The 22,388-nt window shown below is 35.5% G+C and overlaps 1 protein-coding gene across 3 annotated transcripts in view; it reads left to right on the top strand.

The window, feature by feature from the left end:
- The window catches only part of CHM (CHM Rab escort protein), a 185,111-nt gene that overhangs the window by 40,756 nt on the left and 121,967 nt on the right, over positions 1-22,388 (top strand). For 2 of the 3 annotated variants that reach the window (XM_082610723.1, XM_082610724.1), the window contains exons 3-4: positions 2,416-2,488; positions 4,833-4,957. In XM_082610723.1, the coding sequence (XP_082466849.1) occupies positions 2,416-2,488; positions 4,833-4,957 (198 nt within the window). Of the gene's footprint in view, positions 1-2,415; positions 2,489-4,832; positions 4,958-14,615; positions 15,267-22,388 lie in introns of those variants that run through there. The other variant, XM_082610725.1, reaches the window with a different exon arrangement.

The following is a 22,388-nucleotide window of genomic DNA, read 5'->3' as shown; positions in this document are numbered from 1 at the left end:
TGGATATTTGAATTGTTACCAGTCTGGAGCTATTGACGAATAAAGATGCTATGAAAAAACTTGTACAGCTCTTTTGTGAACATATGCTTTCCTTGTGTGTAAATACCTGGGAATGGAATTACTGGGTCATAGGTTGGTATATGTTTAGTTTGCTAAGAAACTGCCTGACAGTTTTCCAAAGTATTTGTACCATTTTTTACTCCCACCAAAATGTGTGAGCATTCTGGCCATCCACACCAACACCTGGTCTTGTAAGTCTTTTTAATTTTACCTATTCTGGTGTATGTGTAGCAGTATCTCATGTTCATTTTTAATGCTTATTTTAATGTGTATTTACCCAATGACTAATGATGTTGAGCACCTTTTCATATGTTCATTAACCACATCTATCTTCCTTTGTGAAATGTCTGTTCAAACCCTTTGCCCGCTTTAAAATTTGCATATTTGTCTTATTTTTAAATTGAAAGAGTTCTTTATATCCTGGATACCAGTCCTTTGTCAGATATGTTTTGTGAATATTTCTCCTACTTTGTGCCTAGCCCATTCATTTTCTGAAATGACGTATTTTGTGGAAAAGTTTTTCATTTTGATGAATTCTAATTTATCGATAGTTTTTATTGCTTTCTGTGTCCTGTCTGAGAAGTCTTTGTCTACCCTGATTGTCAGATTTCTGATATATATTTACTACTTATAAATTGATGTAGCCATTAAAAATTTTTACTTAGGTCTTGAAGCTTTCACCCAGTGGTCAGAGCTTCTCACTTAGGACCTTATGGTGGCTTAAAAGAAATCTAAATATCTCAGCAAAAAATGTAAAGACAGTGGTTTTTATCACTGCTTCAGGGTTATTTTTTTCAACACTCAGGATATTTTATAGTTTTGTTGAGTGATATATTTAGAGGATGGGAAGGCATGGCAGAAGTGTATTATTCTCAGGCAAGGGAGAGGAGAGTATAAATTTGCTATGGGAAAACTCTAACATCCCTCTCTTTTCCCTCATTCTTCTCTATACTGGCTATTGCCCACCTTCTCCTTCCACTGTTGTCTCTGATCCAAGGGATCATAGCTTCTAGGCTTCCTTGATTCCAACACCTAGAATTGTTAGTATAGCTGAAATTTTGCCTAAATTTTAAAGCTCTCTAGAGATCTGGACAGTGTAGGGATTTGCATCATCCCCAAGAGAACTATCAGATTATAAGTAAAGTAGTGATCTGTATTAATAGACCTACCTGCACAGGTGTTCAGTTTAACCATTTTCTCTGTTAGAGCAAGCAGTGATTTTGGGTAAAATATTTGAGCCTGAAAACTGACTCTTCTTGAGACCAATCAAGAGTTGATTGAGGAGAAATCTATCAGAATTTTTAGAAGATATCCAGTAGCATTATGGATGAGTAATTTTAGATATCATCTTAAAGGTTTCAGTTTTTGTTTCAAGAAGACCTTTTATAGATTTTTATTTCATTAGAGAAGGATACAGAGAAGCAAAAATGTAAACAAAACCAAGAATCTCTCAGAACTAGAGTGGATATTGTAGGTGGGTTTGAGTGTACTTTGGGGCTCATCATACAAAGAATCAGTATAACGTGATGAGTTTTGCAAGGATTGGGAAGCCCAGTATGTAGTACTGAGAGTTCTGGTTGCCAAAAGTCTGCTACTTACAGAAGTTAATCAGAAGTCCAGTGTCTACAAGGTTTACCTGATCCTAGCTGGGAGACCTCTGGGTTCTCTAAAATGGAGTGATCTTCACAGGACTGTGGAGTGAAGAATAGTTTACCCAGTTACCAGTGGAAATACTGTTGTTGTTATACTTACCACAGAAATCGAAGTGAATGACTGTGTCCCAGGATCTACTTTTATTTGTGGCCCTGAAGGCTTAGAGTGGCACAGGGCCTTCCAGTAGATCTCGGGTAGCCAATTATATATGTATATATACAAAATTTATTTATTTATTTAGGCATGAGAGATGAGTTTGGTGGTGGTGCTAGCAGTGGATATTTACTGCTTGTGGAAAACTTAACAGTTTTTTCCAGTGGCTTTCTTTGAGATCTACCAAGATTTTCTTCCCAGCCATTTTTATTAACCCAGGAGTGAGATTTGTTTATGTTAAAACAAATATACTGCTCAGTGACCATATCAGGATGTTCATAATCACATGATCCAGTGGCACTTGATCAGTGCTGAAAGCTCTAAGGGGGCCAAAGTGATCTTTTAACTCCTTATACAATGAAAAGTTGACTTTGAGATCTGAAAGACCCACTTCTATTTATTTTGTTCTACTGTCTTCTCTAATCTCAGCATCCCTATTATGTGTGCTTTTGAACTCTGGGGTAGCAATGTTGAAAATGACATGGGATGAAGATCAGTGACTTGATTTTTTTATACCCTTTTCTTTACTCTTATTTTTTATTGTTACAGAAGAAGCTACTATGGAGGAAACTGGGCCAGTTTTAGCTTTTCAGGACTGTTGTCCTGGCTAAAGGAACACCAGGTAAAGTTCTTATCTGATTTTTTAATCTACTAGGTTATATTTTGTATCACATAACAACCCTGCATTGAAGAAGACACGGAGTTTCATCTGTAATATAGGATTGATAACTTATTTTTATTTACTTATTTAACAAAACCTGTGCAGCCACCTTTTCAGCTAATATTTTTCCAATACCTCTAAAATATAGATTTCACTTTTTAAGTATAAACAGATAACATTGGCTGAAGAATAAATCATATATGTTTCATACCATTTGCTAATTACTCTGTATGCCCAAATATCACGCAAGATTTTTTTTCTCCCAGTCTTTCAGAAAAAATATTTCAGTCCTTATAAAATCTCACATATTACTAGTTGTTCTTTCAGTTAGTATGTTTTGGAAAAAAACCTAGTGTTTGGGGAAGATACATTAATTTGAAATGATCTCAGTCATTGGTGGTTTTACATATTTATAGAAGTCACCTGACAGAATCATACCTGACAGAAAAACAAAATGCAAGGAAATAAACTATAAATTTAGTAATTTTTTTCCCTAAGGGTAGGATCTCACTACTACAACTGTTGGATATCATTGTAAAGAAGTTTTTAGAGATCATTTACAGTGTACGTTTAACACGGGAAGTTGATTGTCATGCAGTTTACCAGTTTTTATGAGGCATTAAAAAAACTGTCCTAATTTTATGTAAATGGTGCATGTGGCTTGAAATGGAATTCCTCCTGAGAACATCATACATAGAACCAGAAACTGCTGTATTTCAAAAGGGTTCAGACATTTGGGAAAGGAGGATGATAGACTCTAGAAAATTGTATTCAGTTAACTAAGAATGATACAGCTAAGACTTAACTAAGCACTTACCATGTACCAAGCTAAGCATTTTAGTTTTCTTGATTGATTTAATGGTATATATGACTCAAAAAGTGTAGTGATGACAAAGACATTGACATTGAAGGTACACTGACGATTCAGTTTGAATCTTATTATTGTATGAAATGAGAGTGTGGAGAAACAAGCAATATTTGTAAAGTAACATTTCATGTAATAACTCAAACTATGTATAAATCAAGAAAATAAATGTTATAAATAGATTCATTTAACTGTTTAAACGAATATGCCTCAAATATTTCATGTGAATATGCCTCAAATATTTTATGTTGATCAGAAACCCTTTTTTGAACCTTATCCTTGGGAAGTGTGTGTGAGGATCGCCTCATGTTGAGGCATATTCAATACTTCCATGCAAAAATTTAGTCTAGATTCTCAGAACAACAGCAACAAAAATACCCTAATTGTCTGAATGGAAAATTTTTGGTGAGTGAAGGGATTTTTAAAAAATAAATTTTGGTAATGGGTTAGATTTATTAAAACAAAATATTTTTGTAGATGATTCTTTTATTTTAATGCTTCTTTTACTCCAACATCTTGACTCTGTCACCATATCCTTTTTCCCTTCACTCTTTGTCCCTGGTCCATAGTTCTTTTTTCAGGCTGCTAACCCCTGTCTATATGTTCAAAGTTCCCGTACTTCACCTCCTCTTCTATTTACGTTGGGATGTTTAATGCTGTCTAATAATTACACTTGATAATAAGAGCCATCTGCCACTACTTTTCTTCAGCTTAAAATATTAAATTCAGGACAATGCAGCCTTTTAAAAATAATTATTGCCCTACTTTATGAAATCTGTAACTTTAGAAATTTTCTGAGGTGAATTTGCTTAAAACAAAGGCTACTGTAGTTATATTTCACTACTAGTTTGTTGACTATATATAATACATTAAAACATTTTTCTCTCTGAGAGATGTGTAACAAATGGATTAAAATTTTAAACAGATTAAAAATTGATCCTTGGCCTTTGGAAAATGTATATCTTGACATCTTCAAAAATCCCCTGTATTCAAATATTGTATCATGTAACTTTCTCCATAAAATATAATTAGGAATTATTGAAAAACTTAAAGGGCCACTTTCAATCCTTAGTGAGAGTTTATATACTTTGTTATACGTTCTTGTTTTTATTGTATTTCTAAATATAAAATATTCAGGTCGATTATTATAAAGTCCTTAGTTATATTGGGCTGAGTACTTTTCAAAAATACTTTTACATATAATCAAAATTTGACACGGCTAGTGACCAACCTTCAAAAATCTGAAAGTAAGCAGAATGAAGTAATTTTGGGCCTGCTATTTTAACAACAAAATGTAAAACTTTATTATTAATAAGTAATATGTGCATTTTGATGGGATGAGAGGAAAAGCGTGAATTTAGAAAGGTATAAATTTTCTCAGAAAAGTAGAGGTTCAGAGTACCCAATTTAATTACAATTTCTTATCTGTATATTGTTTAGGAAAACAGTGATATTGTAAATGAATGCACACTGTGGCAAGAGAAGATCCTTGAAAATGAAGAAGCTATTGCTCTTAGCAGGAAGGACAAAACCATTCAACATGTGGAAGTGATTTGTTATGCCAGGTATGAAAAGTATTTACTTACAATAAACTATGTTCATGACTTCTTATTCACATGTCTTCAGAAGAAGCCAGCAGTAAGAATTTATATGGCATTGGTTGCTACAAGTCTACTTGATATGCTGGTTTGCATTTTTAAAAATGTAACATAAGTTTTGTTATGTTTGTTCATTTGTAATAGTTTTTAGATTCCACATATAAGCGATATCATGTAGTACTTGTCTTTATCTGACTTATTTCATTTAGCATAATACCCTCTAGGTCCATCAATGTTGTCGCAATTAAACTTCAAAAACCAACAAACTCAGAGAAAAAGAGATCAGATTTGTGGTTACCAGAGATGGGGGTGGGGGTGTGGGGGGTGGCAGCAGGGTGCAGGGAGGATTGGATGAAGGCGGTCAAAAGTTACAAACTTCCAGTTATAAGTAAGTACTAAGGATATAATGCACAACATGATTAATATAATGAACACTGCTGTGTGTTATATATGCAAGTTGTTAAGAGAGTCAATCCTAAGAGTTCTCATCACAAGGAAAAATATTTTTTCTATTTCTTTAATTTTGTATCTGTATGAGATGATGAATGTTCACTAAACTTATTGTGATAATCACTTCATGATGTATGTAAATCAAATCATTATGCTGTACGCCTTAAACTTATACAGTGCCATTATGTCAATTATATCACAATAAAACTGGAAGAAAAAAATAAAACTTTCAGTTTTCTCTGTTTAGATAATATATTAATGACTTATAATTTACTGAGCTCTTTTATTTTTACTTTTTATTAAAAACTTTTTTTCCTTGGCCACACTGCGTGGTATGTGGGATCTTAGTTCCCAGACCAGGGATCGAACCCACACCCCTTGCAGTGGAAGCATGGAGTCTTAACCACTGGACCTCCAGGGAAATCCCGCGACCTCTTTTAAATACATTATTTTTTTTGTATTTTTTTATTAGTTTCTGCTTTATAACAAAGTGAATCAGTCATAAATATACATCTGTTCCCATATCCCTTCCCTCTTGCGTCTCCCACCCTCCCTATCCCACCCCTCCAGGTGGTCACAAAGCACTGAGCTGATCTCCCTGTGCTATGTGGCTGCTTCCCACTATCTATCTACCTTACGTTTGGTAGTGTATATATGTCCATGCCTCTCTCTCGCTTTGTCACAGCTTACCATTCCCCCTCCCCATATCCTCAAGTCCATTCTCAAGTAGGTCTGTGTCTTTATTCCTGTTTTACCCCTAGGTTCTTCATGACATTTTTTTCTTAAATTCCATATATATGTGTTAGCATACAGTATTTGTCTTTCTCTTTCTGACTTACTTCACTCTGTATGACAGACTCTAGGTCTATCCACCTCATTACAAATAGCTCAGTTTTGTTTCTTTTTATGGCTGAGTAATAGTCCATTGTATATATGTGCCACATCTTCTTTATCCATTCATCCGATGATGGACACTTAGGTTGTTTCCATCTCCGGGCTATTGTGAATAGAGCTGCAATGAACATTTTGGTACATGTCTGTTTTTGAATTATGGTTTTCTCAGGGTATATGCCTAGTAGTGGGATTGCTGGGTCATATGGTAGTTCTATTTGTAGTTTTTTAAGGAACCTCCATACTGTTCTCCATAGAGGCTGTACCAATTCACGTTCCCACCAGCAGTGCAAGAGTGTTCTTATTTGATCCTTACAATGCTCCTGTGCTAGGATAGAGCAAATAGTATTAGTTAGATTTTTCACAGAGTCCTCAGTGGAGCTCAAAGAGTTTAATTTGCTGAAGGTCACATGGCTTGATAAATGTCAAGGCCATACCTAAGCTAGATAGTGGTGGAGTCCAAGATTAAAGCCCAGGGATTTTTAATCCTAATTCAGTGTTCTTCTAACTCTTAGATAACATTAAGTGTAGCGAAATGGAAAATTATAATTTTGAATTAAAAAAATCAAATTGAGTGGCCATGACATCTGGGGGCATATTTTTGTAAATCCAGAGAGAAGTGGGGGGGAAGTAATGTTTTCAGTGTCTCCTGAGTGAAAGGATTAATTGTTTTAAAACAATTGGAATAGTTTATTTTTTCAGATGACATGTTTGATGGGCTGAAAGGTAACAATCACACAGTTCAGTTCAACTGTTACGGAGTTATGGAGTTGAGGGATTTAGAAATCAGACTGTCAAGCTCTTTAATAGTAATTAAAACTTAAAATCCAAGATATTAGAAATTTTTCAGGACATGTACTGTCACCATACATATCCTTGTTGTGGCACAGTGGTAAGCGTGACCTGAGCCTGTGAAAAGTTGGGGAACCTGTGGTTGATTTCTTAACCTATATTCATATCTGTCAGGTGACTAGCATTTTCTGCCATTAATACATAGTTAATATTCTATGATTTTCTGCAAAAGGACAGCCTTTGAAATGTCAGATACGTATTACAATTTGCATAATGCTAAATGGCATTCAGTATGGAAAGGTGTAACTCTCTGATATTGTTTAGACCCAGCGTAGACAGATCTAGAACAGAAGGTGATCTCAACTGAAAATTCATATGCTTTAATGAAACCAAGAGTAAACATTTGGTAACTTTCTTGTGTGTCCATGAATACTACTTGACTAGAATATAGTGGCAGTCACACTCAGGCCCTTTGAGAGGTACTTTTGCTATTTCAAGGCCTTTGATTTCTCTATGCTTCATGACAATTAGTGTTTATGGTTTCTGGTGACTGAAATGACACATTTTGAGTGCAGATGAAATCATCTTGTTTTTTATTTCTGATCTCTTCAGTTTCATTTTTGGAACTTCTGAAAGTGATAAAAGATTGGTGGTGGAAGGTTTGTTTTAAAACAGAAAAGTAGGACTCTGCTATATATTTTCATTGCCCATTAGAGTGTGGAACAAGAGGTGAACTGGGATAATGTTCTATATGTCTTCATTTACTTGGAAAAGGGTAGCTAGTTATTAATGCCATAGTAAGCAGGATGAGCCCTAAGAGCATCCAGTGGGGGAATGTACAGAAAATCCACTTGTCTATAATAAGTGCTACAAACATGAGTAAACAGGAATAACAGTACCTTTCTTAGCCCCAGCCAGACTATGGCATCCTTAACCTTTTGGATCATGACCACAAACTTGGCATTATATGAAAAGGACTAGGACCAAAATACCTGTCACAAAGATTTACTTTATATGAGAATTCATCACCCAGGACCCACTAGCTTAAATCAAAAACTTTGTTGAATACATATTTCTGACAACCCTATTCTCTGGTTTTCCTACTATAGTAGTTTAAAGCGGCAAATAGGAAAGGGGTGTCTGCTGGAGGCAGGCACACTAAGAACCACACTGAGACCAGGGTTATACTTCTGCCTTTATGATTCAACTTACTGTGTGATACTGAGCAAAAGATGTCCCCTTGGACTAGGTCATCTCAGAAGTCCCTGTGGGCTCCAACATGCTGCTGTTTTACGTGTTAGTTGATAGACTAACAGAGGAAAAGTAGACAGAATCAGAAAGCTGAGAGCAGGCTTTGGGCCATTTAGTGTAGGGGCAAATGGCTTCGAATCAGGATCCCTCAAAGACATCACTGTATTATAGCACAGTATAACAATTGATCATAATTCTATCCCGATGTCTTCAGGCAAAAGTTAAATTATGTTCTCTCTACTCCACTTGAAAAGGTGGGGATATTTGAAATACACTTTAGAAAGATGAGTATTAAAACTGATTAGAGGGCTTCCCTGGTGGCACAGTGGTTAAGAATCCGCCTGCCAATGCAGGGTATGCGGTTTCGAGCCCTGGTCTGGGAAGATCCCACATGCCACAGAGCAACTAAGCCCATGTGCCACAATTACTGAGACAGTGCTCTAGAGCCCTTGAGCCACAACTACTGAGCCGTCGAGCCACAACTACTGAAGCCCATGCGCCTAGAGCCTGTGCTCAGCAACAAAGAGGAGCCACCGCAATGAGAAGCTCGCACACAGCATCAAAGAGTAGCCCCCTCTGGCCGCAACTAGAGAAAGTCGGCAGCAACAAAGACCCAACGAAGCCAAAAAAAAAAAAAACTGATTAAAATAAAAATTTTATCATTTTAAGAGATTAGTTTTGGTTTTCTTAGAAAATTCCCTCGTTTTCTCCCTAAGAAATGATATCACTATGTAGTAGATCCTCAACATTCTTGTGGGATACATCACAAAATTCCTTGTGAATCCCCTTTTGTAAATATGTAATGAAAAATATGGTGCAGGTTCCTGGCTTTTTGTTGTTATTGCTTTGTTTACATATGTGTTATTGATATTACTGTTACATTTTGTGGATATAGTGTGTGTGTGTGTGTGTCTGTGTTTCATTCTGTACAGTTTTAACACATATGTGGGTTCATGTAACCATCATCACAGTCAGAGAACAGATCAGTTCCATCACCACAGGGATCCCTCCTGTTGCCATTTTATAATCACACCTCATCTCCTTCCCCAAAGTCCTAACTCCTGGCAACCACTAATCGGTTTCCCAACTCTATAATTATGTCTTTTTTTTTTTTTTTTTTTGTGGTACGCGGGCCTCTCACTGTTGTGGCCTCTCCCATTGCAGAGCACAGGCTCCGGACACGCAGGCTCAGCGGCCATGGCTCACGGGCCCAGCTGCTCCGCGGCATGTGGGATCTTCCCGGACCAGGGCACGAACCCGTGTCGCCTGCATCGGCAGGCAAACTCTCAACCACTGCGCCACCAGGGAAGCCCCCTAATTTTGTCATTTTTGAGGACATTATGTAAATGGAACTGTACAGTATGTAACCTTTTGCCACTGGCTTTTTACACTCAGCATAGTTACCCAGAGATTCATCTAGGTTGTTGCTTGCATCAGTATTTTGTCCCTTTTTATTGCTGAGTAGTATTCCATGGTAGCAGTGTACCACAGTTTGTTTAGTCATTCATCCATTGAAGAACATCTGGGCTGTTTCCATTTTGTCTGTTACAAATAAGAATGCTGGGCCTCCCTGGTGGCGCAGTGGTTGAGAGTCCGCCTGCCGATGCAGGGGATACGGGTTCGTGCCCCGGTCTGGGAGGATCCCATATGCCGCGGAGCGGCTGGGCCCGTGAGCCATGGCCGCTGGGCCTGCGCATCCGGAGCCTGTGCTCCGCAACGGGAGAGGCCACAACAGTGAGAGGCCCGCATACCGCAAAAAAAAAAAAAAAAAAAAAAAAAAAAAAAAAAAAAAATAAGAATGCTATAAATGTTGGTTTACAGGATTTTGTGTGAACGTAAATTTTTATTTTTCTGGGATAAATGCCCAAGTGTACAATTCCTGGGTCATATATATGTTTAGTTTTAGAGGAAACTGACTTTTCCAGAGAAGCGGTACCATTTTACATTCCCACCAGGCATGTGTGAGTGATTCAGTTTCTCCGTATCCTCACCATCATTTGGTGGTGTAACTTTTTTAGTTTAGCCAATCTTATAGGTGTGTAGTAGTGATATCTTGTTGTGGTTTTAATTTGCATTTCCCTGATGGCTGATTTTGAATATCTTTTCATGTGCTTATTTGCCACCCATGTGTCCTTTTTGGTGAAATATCTGTTCATGTCTTTTGCTCATTTTTTAATTGGATGGACTTTTTTTTTCCTGTGGAGATTTAAGAGTTCTTTATATATTTTAAATGTGTCCCTTGTTAGATATGTGGTTTGCAAGTTTTTCCCCCAGTCTGTAGCTTGTCTTTCATCCTCTTTACACAGGGTATTTTGCAGAGCAAATGTTTTAAATTTTGATGAGGTCCAATTTATCAAATTTTTCTTCTGACTCTTGGCCTAGCTGTAGAGCCAAGAGATCTTGTCCTATTTTTTTTAAAAAAAATATTGTGTAGTTTTACGTTTTACATTTAAGTCCATGATCCACTTTGAATTATTTTTTGTATAAGGTGTGAGGTTTAGGTCAATGTTCATTTTTTTTAACCTAAGGATATCCAGTTGCTTCAGTACTATTTGTTGAAAAGGCTGTTTTTCCTCCATTGAGTTACTTTTGCATCTTTGTCAAAAATCAACTGGCTGGACTTGGATGGTCTATTTCTGGATTCTGTTTTCTGTTCCATTGATGTCTGTGTCTTTTCCCACACCAATATCACACTGTTTTGATTACTGCAGCTATATAGTTGGACTTAACATCAGTTCGAATGATTTCCCCCAATTTATTCTTCTTTACCAAGATTGTTTTAGCTGTTCTACAGTTTGTGCCTTTCCATATAAATGTTTTAATAAGCCTGTCCATGTCTAGAAAACATTGCTGGAATTTTGATAGGAACTGCAGTAAAGTTACAGATCAACCTGGGGTGAATTGATATCTTTATTATTTTGAGTCTTCCAATCCATCAACAAGGTATGCCTCTCCATTTAGGGAGGTCATCTTTGATTTCATTCTACAGGATTGTGTAATTTTCAGCATACCAGTTCTGTACATGTTTTGTTAATTGTATACCTAAGTATTTAATTTTCTTTGAAGCAAGTGCAATTGTAAGTGGTATTATTGCCTTTTTAATTTTGGTTTTCACTTGTTCATTATTCGTATCTAGAAATATAATTGGTTTTTATGCATTCATCTTTTATCCTGAAATCTTGCTGAACGTGCTTATTCTAGGATTTTTTTGGTAGATTCCTTCGGAATTTTGCATAGCCAGTCATGTTTTCTGCAAAGAGGAACGGTTTTACGTCTTCCTTTCCACTGACTTTTGTTTTAGTCTATTTTCTATTGAGAGTCATGTGTTTTCTGTCCATAGCCACATACTGCAAGTTAATTGTATTTTCTGCTTATCCTTAGGCTCACTTAATGAGCATTTTTTTCATAAAGGAAGTTATTATCACTTCCTGAGGACTTTGTAATTATACGCTAATGCTGGGCAATCATTTAGGTTCTCTCACTTGCTAATTATCTTGATCTTGTACACTACTCTCTCAGCATATGCAAGTCAAATCCACAATCTGACCAAATGACAAATTACCAAAAGCCTTACACTTTAATGGTCATTCATGCCAAGAGTTTATTTTATTTAGTTGCATCAGGCATATAGAGAGAAGTCAAACCTCAATCCTTGGTAAATTATGCATATAGAATATTGTTTTAAATATTGATAATTTGGTAAATTTCTAAAATATCATGTAAAGATAGCTTTATAATGATATGAATGCTGAAATATTATGACTTGTCTTCCCATCTTAGACCAGATGAGTTAGCTTATAGAGTTGACATTTATTAGGCCAAAATCTATGGTTTGATTCTCATAGATGTCGCTTGATATTTCATCAAGGAAGAATAGTGTCTATCTCTTGGCCACAAACAATATTATAGTCATAACCAGTAGCCTTTTGATTTTTAATCTTTGATTACAAGGAGGACAGGGCAAGGATGCAAGTAGATCAGTGCAAACCCATCACCACTGCTTGGAAAATACCTCAAACTACATGGCAAGTCAGTAACACCATATTCTAATGTAAACATATAGGATAGCACATTATTTTTTTTTATGATTGTTGACTTTACTTATTTTCAAAAATAATTCTTAAGTGTTCAATCTAAAGGTTTTAGTGATCTTTTGAACATTAAAGTTAGTATTTTTTGGTTATTGCATATTTAGGCTAAATATTAAAATAGAAATTGTAGGGATTAGTCTCTTTTCATAACTTAAGTCCAGTTATCACAGATTCTATAAAGAACTACCCAGATTGTTTTGTTTTATCAGTGATTTGTTACCCTGAATGCTGCTTGTAATAAGTGAGATAATCTCTAGTTTGGGCCAGAAATACTTTTGCTATACATAGATTATCTTTCTTTGAAACAAATTTTGTGATTATACAGTTGACTTATAGAAGGGAAGAGTAAAAGAACTATAGCATTTATTGTATATTATCTTTGTGGCAGCTGCTATAACTTGCTTCCTTACATATTTTATTTCATTCAGTTTCATTTAATCTGTGCTATGACCAGGGAGAGCCAGAGATAGGAGAACCAGGATTTGAGCCCACATCTATCTAACTCAAAAGTTTGTGCTGTTTCCATTGTGTCACGTTGTATTTCAGGAATCAGATAAATACATGTATGCGCATCAAGGAAGCCATTCCACCAAGTGAATAAAGTATTTCCTTTGTGAAGACTAGCACCTAAAGAAGTACATTTACTTCTTTAATTTACTAGAATAGTGTTTAGAATTGTAAAGTAATTATATCTATATTGGGGAATTAAAGTGCCTAACTCCCAATGTTTGGAAGATAAGGGATGAATCCAGTAACCTTTAGTTGTTGTGACTGTAGTTTGTACGCCACAAGATACAGTAGTTTAGGTGAGGGAATAAAAGCAGCTGCTATTTCTGGTTTTAAATATCCAACAGAAGATGAAAAGGCACAGTACATTAGTTCACACTTAATTTATGCAAACCCAAACAGTTCTTAGGTAAAAGATGATTGCCTATTAATTACATGATGTCATGTAGTTTCTTTAGTGAGAAGAGATTTTTATCTTTCTAAAATATTGGCAAGAACTTGTACCTTTTTTGTCCTTTCTTTTTTTGCATAATACTGAACACTGTTTCCCCCATTCTGGCGTGATAATGTTAAAACAGGATGAAAACTTGCTTCTTAGATTTACAGATGAACCAGCTCTTTGGTGGATTGATACTAAAATAAAGACATTGTAATAGTCATCTAAAATTCTGTTTATTTACTTTAGATTCTAAAACTTTAATTTAAAAATTTTATAAGTAACATGAGCCTTTTAAGCAAAAACATAATAATACCAATAAGAAGAAAGAAATACAAAATTTAAAAAAATGAAAAATCACCTATAAGTTTTATAATTTAGAGGAAGCTATAATTTACCACTGTGTACAAGTAAGTTTGTTTTAGGCTATAAGTGACACAGTGCCCAACTAAAAGTGGATGGGTAGGTGGGAGGGTAGGCAGGTGGGTGGATTGGTTGGTCCTGTTGCAGAATTTACTAATTGAGAATCTTAATCACATAAGAGTTGGGGTAGGTGCCCAGCACTTCTCTTAGCTTCCTGTCCAGAGTTACAAGATAGTTGCCACGATTCTGAACAGGTTTTCACACAGCAGAAATCTCAACGTGAAATGAAGGGGGAGAGATTTTCTTCTAACATGTGTATGCTTTTGTTTGTTTGTTTGTTACTATTATACTAGGGAGTCTTTACCAAAGCCCCCAGCAGATTCTCCCTTGTCTCACTGGCTAAAACTACATAACCTGCTCACTCTTAAATCAATCACTCTTACTAACAAAGGGCAGTAAAATTACCATAATTGGTTTTAATCAGTCATGATCCATCCCCTAGTTCTGGGTACCTTCTGCCTGATATTGGAACAAAATTGCAGCTCTTATGGCAGGGAGGAAGCCAATAATGGTTGTTGATTAGGCAACCAATAGTACCTACTGTACACCACCTTATGCTATTTTGTTCTTGGAGAAATGTGACAAGAGGTTGATACTTCAGCTATATTCTACTGAACATGTTAACATTTTAAGTTGGTAACAAATAAGGAAATATATCTACCAATATATTATATTGCAGCAATTCAAAATCGACTACAGTGGTTTTTTTATATTGCTGTTTTCTGGAACAACAACTTTTTGATAGTCTGATTCTTATGAGTAACCATTAAACATTTATTTGCAGGAATAAACAGCTGGGTAGCAGTGTAACGTGTACTGTGAAAATCAAAAGTGAATGGCCTTAGCACAAAGTGCATACATCAAAGTAAAAGAATACAATTTCTGCAACAAGCTATACTGTGGGGGAAAATGGTGCAAATGACTGAAAAATAAATAGTGAACACCTGTGCTGAATAAATTAACCAGCTGGTTGGCAATTTTTCATTTGACTTATCTAAAAGGGTGACTGTTACAAGGCATTAATAAGACATATTCATTTTGAGGCATTCCCTTGTTACTACCATTAATTGATAAGCGATACTAGATAATATCAGAATTTATACCCCTAAATTCTCAGAGTTATATGTAGATTGTGGCAAGCGGTAAAAAGTGCATTCAACTAAGCAGTTATTCAGCAGTTGCAATTAGGTAAAATTATCTCAAAAATATTGTTACACTGTATTGTAAATATCCTTTGAAATTCAAATAAGCAACATAAGTGACATTAGATTTCATCTGTCAATTTATTTTCATATTGAAAATTTTTATAAGAACTAATGATGCAGATTTTTCCCCTTTGTATGTTAAAATCATAGTAGTGTTTTAGAACTCAAAGCCCTCGAGAGCTTATAATTCAGCCACATTCATTAACAAATGGCAAATGTGTTTTTATACTTTTCAGATACTTTAAAATTAATAAAATTGAGTTATTATTCTGAAGTGTTCTCCAAAGTTTGAATTATTTTTTTAAGAAAAAAAATTTTTTTAACCACAGTATAAAGTTTTAAATTTGAGGGATGATAAGTCATTTTTGATAAACAGAATTTTGCTTGCTGAGGAATTAAGTGGAATTTGGGGAGTTTTCTGGTGTCTTTATAACTTCTAGTTAGGTATTAAATTCAATGTTGGCAGAACTCCAAAAAATATTTTAGTTGTCGTTAATGGAAAGTAAGGAAACAATAGTGTTTCTATTGCATGTGTTTTCCATAGTGCTAGGAATTTCACCAGATTATGATGTTGAGAATAGTAAAACTTAATAGCTTATGCATGTAGAACAAATTCACAAAGAATAACTCCTTTCCTTAAACTTATACCCTTAATTAAGTATTTGGACTTATATTTTCCAGATTGTCCAGTACTGGTTAATGCATTTCATTCACTCTAGAAAGCTCCCTTTCTCAGAATATAATAGAGAGCCACTGACCAGCTAGTAGCTGTGCTCACTTTCCATGGTGTCATCATCATGCTCTGTAATAAGAGAAATTGCCATATTCTGTCTTACCTGTAAAGTATAATTAATTATCCTGCCATTTCTTAGTTTAATCTTTAGACGTGGAACTTTTGGCTGAAAGTTGTCACCTTAGATCCCTCATGGAACACACTTTGGTTTACTGGTTTGCAAAATAATGCAAGTGAATGCAAAGCATGAACAATTCTGTAGAAAATATACAAATCACATTTCATATTATTGCTCTTCATTTTTAATGTTGCTTAATGGCAGTGGTGCTGCTCCTTTGTGGTTATGTGGCCAGAGAGCTTTCAACATGTGATTAAAAACCTAAGAACACATGTTTTGAGTTGCCTATTGACCTGTGGGAAATTTAACAATATCTTAGGTTTGATTAATATCTTATGTTTGATTAACCTTTTGGAGTTTATGAAAAATACTCTTCATATATGTTAGCTCATTTATCTTACAAAAGCCTCATGAAAGTTAAGGCAGATGAATGGTCTCCCATTTCGTAGATCGAGAATCTGAAAGGTTAAGTGACTTGCCTAATATCTGCTAAGTAATACACCCAGGACTAGAATTTTCCCACTACCGTTTCCTAGATCTGAAAATTGTTTTGACATTAATGATATCATCCTTTTTTCATTATATTTAATTGAAATTACTAGATTATAACAGTAACAATGGTATTTTATTTCTTAACATTTAAAATAAGTTATTCTTTCCTTGTAACCTTTCTTATTGTAGTGTTTTTTGTGTTAATTTCAATGAGGCACTTTTTGTTCACTGCCCACAAACTTTTTTTTTTAATTATTTCTTTTATTTTTTTATTTTTTAAAACTCTTTATTGGAGTATAATTGCTTTACAATGGTGTGTTAGTTTCTGTTTTATAACAAAGTGAATCAGTTATACACATATATATGTCCCCATATCTCTTTCCTCTTGCATCTCCCTCCTTCCTACCCTCCCTATCCCACCCCTGTAGGTGGTCACAAAGCACTGAGCTGATCCTCCTGTGCTATGCGGCTGCTTCCCACTAGCTATCTGTTTTATGTTTGGTAGTGTATATATGTCCATGCCACTCTCTCACCTTGTCCCAGCTTACCCTTACCCCTCCCCATATCCTCAAGTGCATTCTCTAGTAGGTCTGTGTCTTAATTCCCATCTTGCCCTAAAGTTCTTCATGACCATTTTTTTTTACATTCCATATATATGTGCTAGCATACAGTATTTATTTTTCTCTTTCTGACTTACTTCACTCTGTATGACAGACTCTAGGTCCATCCACCCCACTACAAATAACTCAATTTCGTTTCTTTCCATGGCTGAGTAATATTCCATTCTATATATGTGCCACATCTTCTTTATGCATTCATCTGTTGATGGACACTTAGGTTGCTTCCATGTCCTGGCTATTGTAAATAGAGCTGCAGTGAACATTTTGGTACATGACTCTTTTTGAATTATGGTTTTCTCAGGGTATATACCCAGTAGTGGGATTGCTGGGTCATATGGTAGCTCTGTTTTTAGTTTTTTAAGGAACCTCCATACTGTTCTCCATAGTGGCTGTATCACTTTACATTCCCAACAACAGTGTGAGAGGGTTCCCTTTTCTCCACACCCTCTCCAGCAATTATGGTTTGTAGATTTTTTGATGATGGCCATTCTGACCAGTGTGAGATGATATCTCATTGTAGTTTTGATTTGCATTTCTCTAATGATTAATGATGTTGAGCATTCCTTCATGTGTTTGTTGGCAATCTGCATATCTTCTTTGGAGAAATGTCTATTTAGGTCTTCAGCCCATTTTTGGAATGGGTTGTTTGTTTGTTTTTTCACACACATACACTGTATTTTATTTTTACAAGAGATAAATAAACTGACACCAAGCATTGTAAATGGATGACCACAACAAAAGAAATAATGATTGCAATTACCAAACACGAAACATACTCATACTATGTCATACTATTGACATTCAGTCCAGTAATCCTCTGATGGAACAGCTCCTTTACTTTGCAGTGAAAGCTGATTTGTATGTTTTTTGCCTCTGAGTCCTTGTGGGATTTTTTTAAATTCAAACAGAAAGTCACAAAAATTATAATCAGCCTCATCAGTTCACCCAGTCCCATGTAATTAATTCTTTTTTTATCTTGATCTTTTGTTAGCACTTTTATGAATTCATCAGTTTTCCATTAGAGTTCTGAAAATGCTTATTCTTTCAGTTCAGCAGTATAGTCAGTTACCAGAAACCTGTACTTGTCAGAGTCTTTTCCATGAACTCCTTGAAGAGGAAACCCTTTTATAGGAACATTTTTGCAAAAGCATCACAGTACACCCAGAACTGTCTGTAAATGGCAAAAGACTTAAAAATGACCACAGTTAAAGATTTGATGAAAGTTCATAATAATGCAACTGACAAGGAAATTTAGTTATTTCTGTGATACACATTATAAAGTAATAACTAGAATTATGACTTATGATACCAGAACATATAAGATTTCTAGAAATTTCATGTAATGTCTGAAACATTTATATTTACATATTTCCATACAGATAACCCAAAGAAAGTTTAGTATTAGTTGTTTTTTGTTTGTTTGTTTTTTTATACTGCAGGTTCTTATTAGGCATCATTTTTATACACATCAGTGTATATATGTCAATCCCAATCGCCCAATTCAGCACACCACCATCGCTACCCCACCGCAGTTTTCCCCCCTTGGTGTCCATATGTTTGTTCTCTACATCTGTGTCTCAACTTCTGCCCTGAAAACCAGTTCATCTGTACCATTTTTCTAGGTTCCACATACACGCGTTAATATACAATATATGTTTTTCTCTTTCTGACTTACTTCACTCTGTATGATAGTCTCTAGATCCATCCATGTCTCAACAAACAGTGCAGTTTCATTCCTTTTATGGCTGAGTAATATTCCATTGTATATATGTGCCACAACTTCTTTATCCATTTGTCTGTCGATGGGCATTTAGGTTGCTTCCGTGACCTGGCTATTGTAAATAGTGCTGCAGTGAACATTGGGGTGCATGTGTCTTTTGGAATTATGGTTTTCACTGGGTATATGCCCAGTAGTGGGATTGCTGGATCATATGGTAATTCTAGTTTTAGCTTTTTAGGAACGTCCATACTGTTCTCCATAGTGGTCGCATCAATTTACATTCCGACCAACAGTGCAAGAGGGTTCCCTTTTCTCCACACCCTCTCCAGCATTTGTTGTTTGTAGATTTTCTGATGATGCCCATTCAAACTGGTGTGAGGTGATACCTCACTGTAGTTTTGATTTGCATTTCTCTAGTAATTAGTGATGTTGAACAGCTTTTCACATGCTTCTTGGCCATCTATATGTCTTCTTTGGAGAAATGTCTATTTAGGTCTTCTGCCCAATTTTGGATTGGATTGTTTGTTTCTTTAATATTGAGCTGCATGAGCTGCTTGTAAATTTTGGAGATTAATCCTTTGTTACTTGTTTCAGTTGCAAATATTTTCAGCCATTCTGAGGGTTGTCTTTTCGTCTTGTTTATGGCTTCCCTTGCTGTGCAAAAGCTTTTAAGTTTCATTCAGTCCCATTTATTTATTTTTGTTTTTATTTCCATTTCCCTAGGAGGTGGGTAAAAAGGATCTTGCTGTGATTTATGTCATAGAGTGTTCTGCCTATGTTTTCCTCTAAGAGCTTGATAGTGTCTGGCCTTATATTTAGGTCTATAATCCATTTTGAGTTTATTTTTGTGTATGGTGTTAGGAAGTGTTCTAATTTCATTCTTTTACATGTAGCTGTCCAGTTTTCCCAGCACCACTTATTGAAGAGGCTGTCTTTCCTCCACTGTGTATTCTTGCCTCCTTTATCAAAGATAAGGTGACCATAAGTGCATAGGTTTATCTCTGGGCTTTCTACCCTGTTCCATTGATCTATATTTCTGTTTCTGTGCCAGTACCATACTGTCCTGATTACTGGAGCTTTGTAGTATAGTCTAAAATCAGGGAGCCTGATTTCTCCAGCTCCGTTTTCCTTTCTCAAGATTGCTTTGGCTATTCGGGATCTTTTGTGTTTCTATACAAATTGGGAGATATTTTGTTCTAGTTCTGTGAAAAATGCCATTGGTAGTTTGATAGGGATTGCATTGAATCTGTAGATTGCTTTGGGTAGTATAGTCATTTTCACAATGTTGATTCTTCCAATCGAAGAACATGGTATATCTCTCCATCTATTTGTATCATCTTTAATTTCTCTCATCAGTGTCTTATAATTTTCTGCATACAGGTCTTTTGTCTCCTTAGGTAGATTTATTCCTAGATATTTTATTCTTTTTGTTGCATTGGTAAATGGGAGTGTTTTCTTAATTTCACTTTTGGATTTTTCTTCATTAGTGTATAGAAATGCCAGAGATTTCTGTGCATTAATTTTGTATCCTGTGGCTTTACCAAATTCATTGATTAGTAGTTTTCTGATAGCATCTTGAGGATTCTCTTTGTATAGTATCATGTCATCTGCAAACAGGGACAGCTTTACTTCTTCTTTGTCAATTTGGATTCCTTTTATTTCTTTTTCTTCTCTGATTGCTGCTGCTAAAACTTCAAAAACTATGTTGAATAAGAGTGGTGAGAGTGGGCAACCTTCTCTTGTTCCTGGTCTTAGTGGAAATGGTTTCAGTTTTTCACCATTGAGGACGATGTTGATAGTGCATTTGAAATATATGGTGTTTATTTTGTTGAGGGAAGTTCCCTCTATGCCTACGTTCAGGAGGGTTTTTATCATAAATGGGTGTTGAATTTTGTCAAAAGCTTTTTCTGCATCTATTGAGATGATCATATGGCTTTTCTCCTTCAATTTGTTAATATGGTGTATCACATTGATTGATTTGCGTGTATTGAAGAATCCTTGCATTCCTGGGAATAACCCCGCTTGATCATGGTGTATGCTCCTTTTAATGTGCTGTTGGATTCTGTTTGCTAGTATTTTGTTGCGGATTTTTTCATTTATATTCATCAGTGATATTGGCCTGTAATTTTCTTTCTTTGTGACATCTTTCTGGTTTTGGTATCAGGGTGATGGGAGCCTCATAGAATGAGTTTGGGAGTGTTCCTCCCTCTGCTATATTTTGGAAGAGTTTGAGAAGGATAGGTGTTAGCTCTGCTGTAAATATTTGATAGAATTCGCCTGTGAAGCCATCTGGTCCTGGGCTTTTGTTTGTTTTAAGATTTTTAATCACAGTTTCAATTTCAGTGTTTGTGATTGGTCTGTTCATATTTTCTGTTTCTTCCTGGTTCAGTCTTGGAAGGTTGTGCATTTGTAAGCATTTGTCCATTTCTTCCAGGTTGTCCATTTTATTGGCATATAGCTGCTTGTAGTAATCTCTCATGATCCTTTGTATTTCTGCAGTGTCAGTTGTTACTTCTCCTTTTTCATTTCTAATTCTGTTGATTTCAGGCTTCTCCCTTTTTTCCTTGATGAGTCTGGCTAATGGTTTATCAAGTTTGTTTATGTTCTCAACGGACTAGCTTTTAGTTTTATTAATCTTTGCTACCATTTCCTTCATTTCGTTTTCATTTATTTCTGATCTGATCTTTATGATTTATTTCCTTCTGCTAACTTTGGGGTTTTTTTGTTCCTCTTTCTCTAATTGCTTTAGGTGTAAGTTTAGGTTGTTTATTTGAGATGTTTCTTATTTCTTAAGGTAGGATTGTATTGCTATAAACGCCCCTCTTAGAGCTGCTTTTGGTGCATCCAATAAGTTTTGAGTCCTCATGTTTTCATTGTCATTTGTTTCTAGATATTTTTTGATTTCCTCTTTGAATTCTTCAGTGATCACTTGGTTATTAAGTAGTGTATTGTTTAGCCTCGATGTGTTTGTATGTTTTACAGTTTTTTTTTTCCTGTAACTGATATCTAGTCTCATAGCATTGTGGTCGGAAAAGATACTTGATATGATTTCAACTTTCTTAAATTTACCAAGGCTTGATTTGTGACCCAAGATATGATCTATCCTGGAGAATGTTCCATGAGCACTTGAGAGGAATGTGTATTGTGTTGTTTTGGGATGGAATGTCCTATAAATATCAATTCAGTCCATCTTGTTTAATGTATCATTTAAAGCTTGTGTTTCCTTATTTGTTTTCATTTTGGATGATCTGTCCAGTGGTGGAAGTGGGGTGTTAAAGTCCCCTACTATGATTGTGTTATTGTCGATTTCCCCTTTTATGGCTGTTAGTATTTGCCTTATGTATTCAGGTGCTCATATGTTGGGTGCATAAATATTTACAATTGTTGTATCTTCTTCTTGGGTTGAACCCTTGATCATTATGTAGTGTCCTTCTTTGTCTCTTGTAATAGTCTTTGTTTTAAAGTCTATTTTGTCTGATATGTGAATTGCTACTCCAGCTTTCTTTTGATTTCCATTTACATTGAATATCTTTTTCCATCCCCTCATTTTCAGTCTGTATGTGTTTGTAGGTCTGAAATTGGTCTCTTGTAGACAGCATATATATGGGTCTTGTTTTTAGATCCATTCAGCCAGTCTAAGCCTTTTGGTTGGAGCATTTAATCCATTTA

Source organism: Mesoplodon mirus (genome assembly GCF_964341445.2).
Source record: "Mesoplodon mirus genome assembly, chromosome: X".
NCBI classification, from domain to species: domain Eukaryota; kingdom Metazoa; phylum Chordata; class Mammalia; order Artiodactyla; family Ziphiidae; genus Mesoplodon; species Mesoplodon mirus.
The sequence above is the reverse complement of the archived record's forward strand: the minus strand, read 5'-3'. Positions and strand labels throughout refer to the sequence as shown.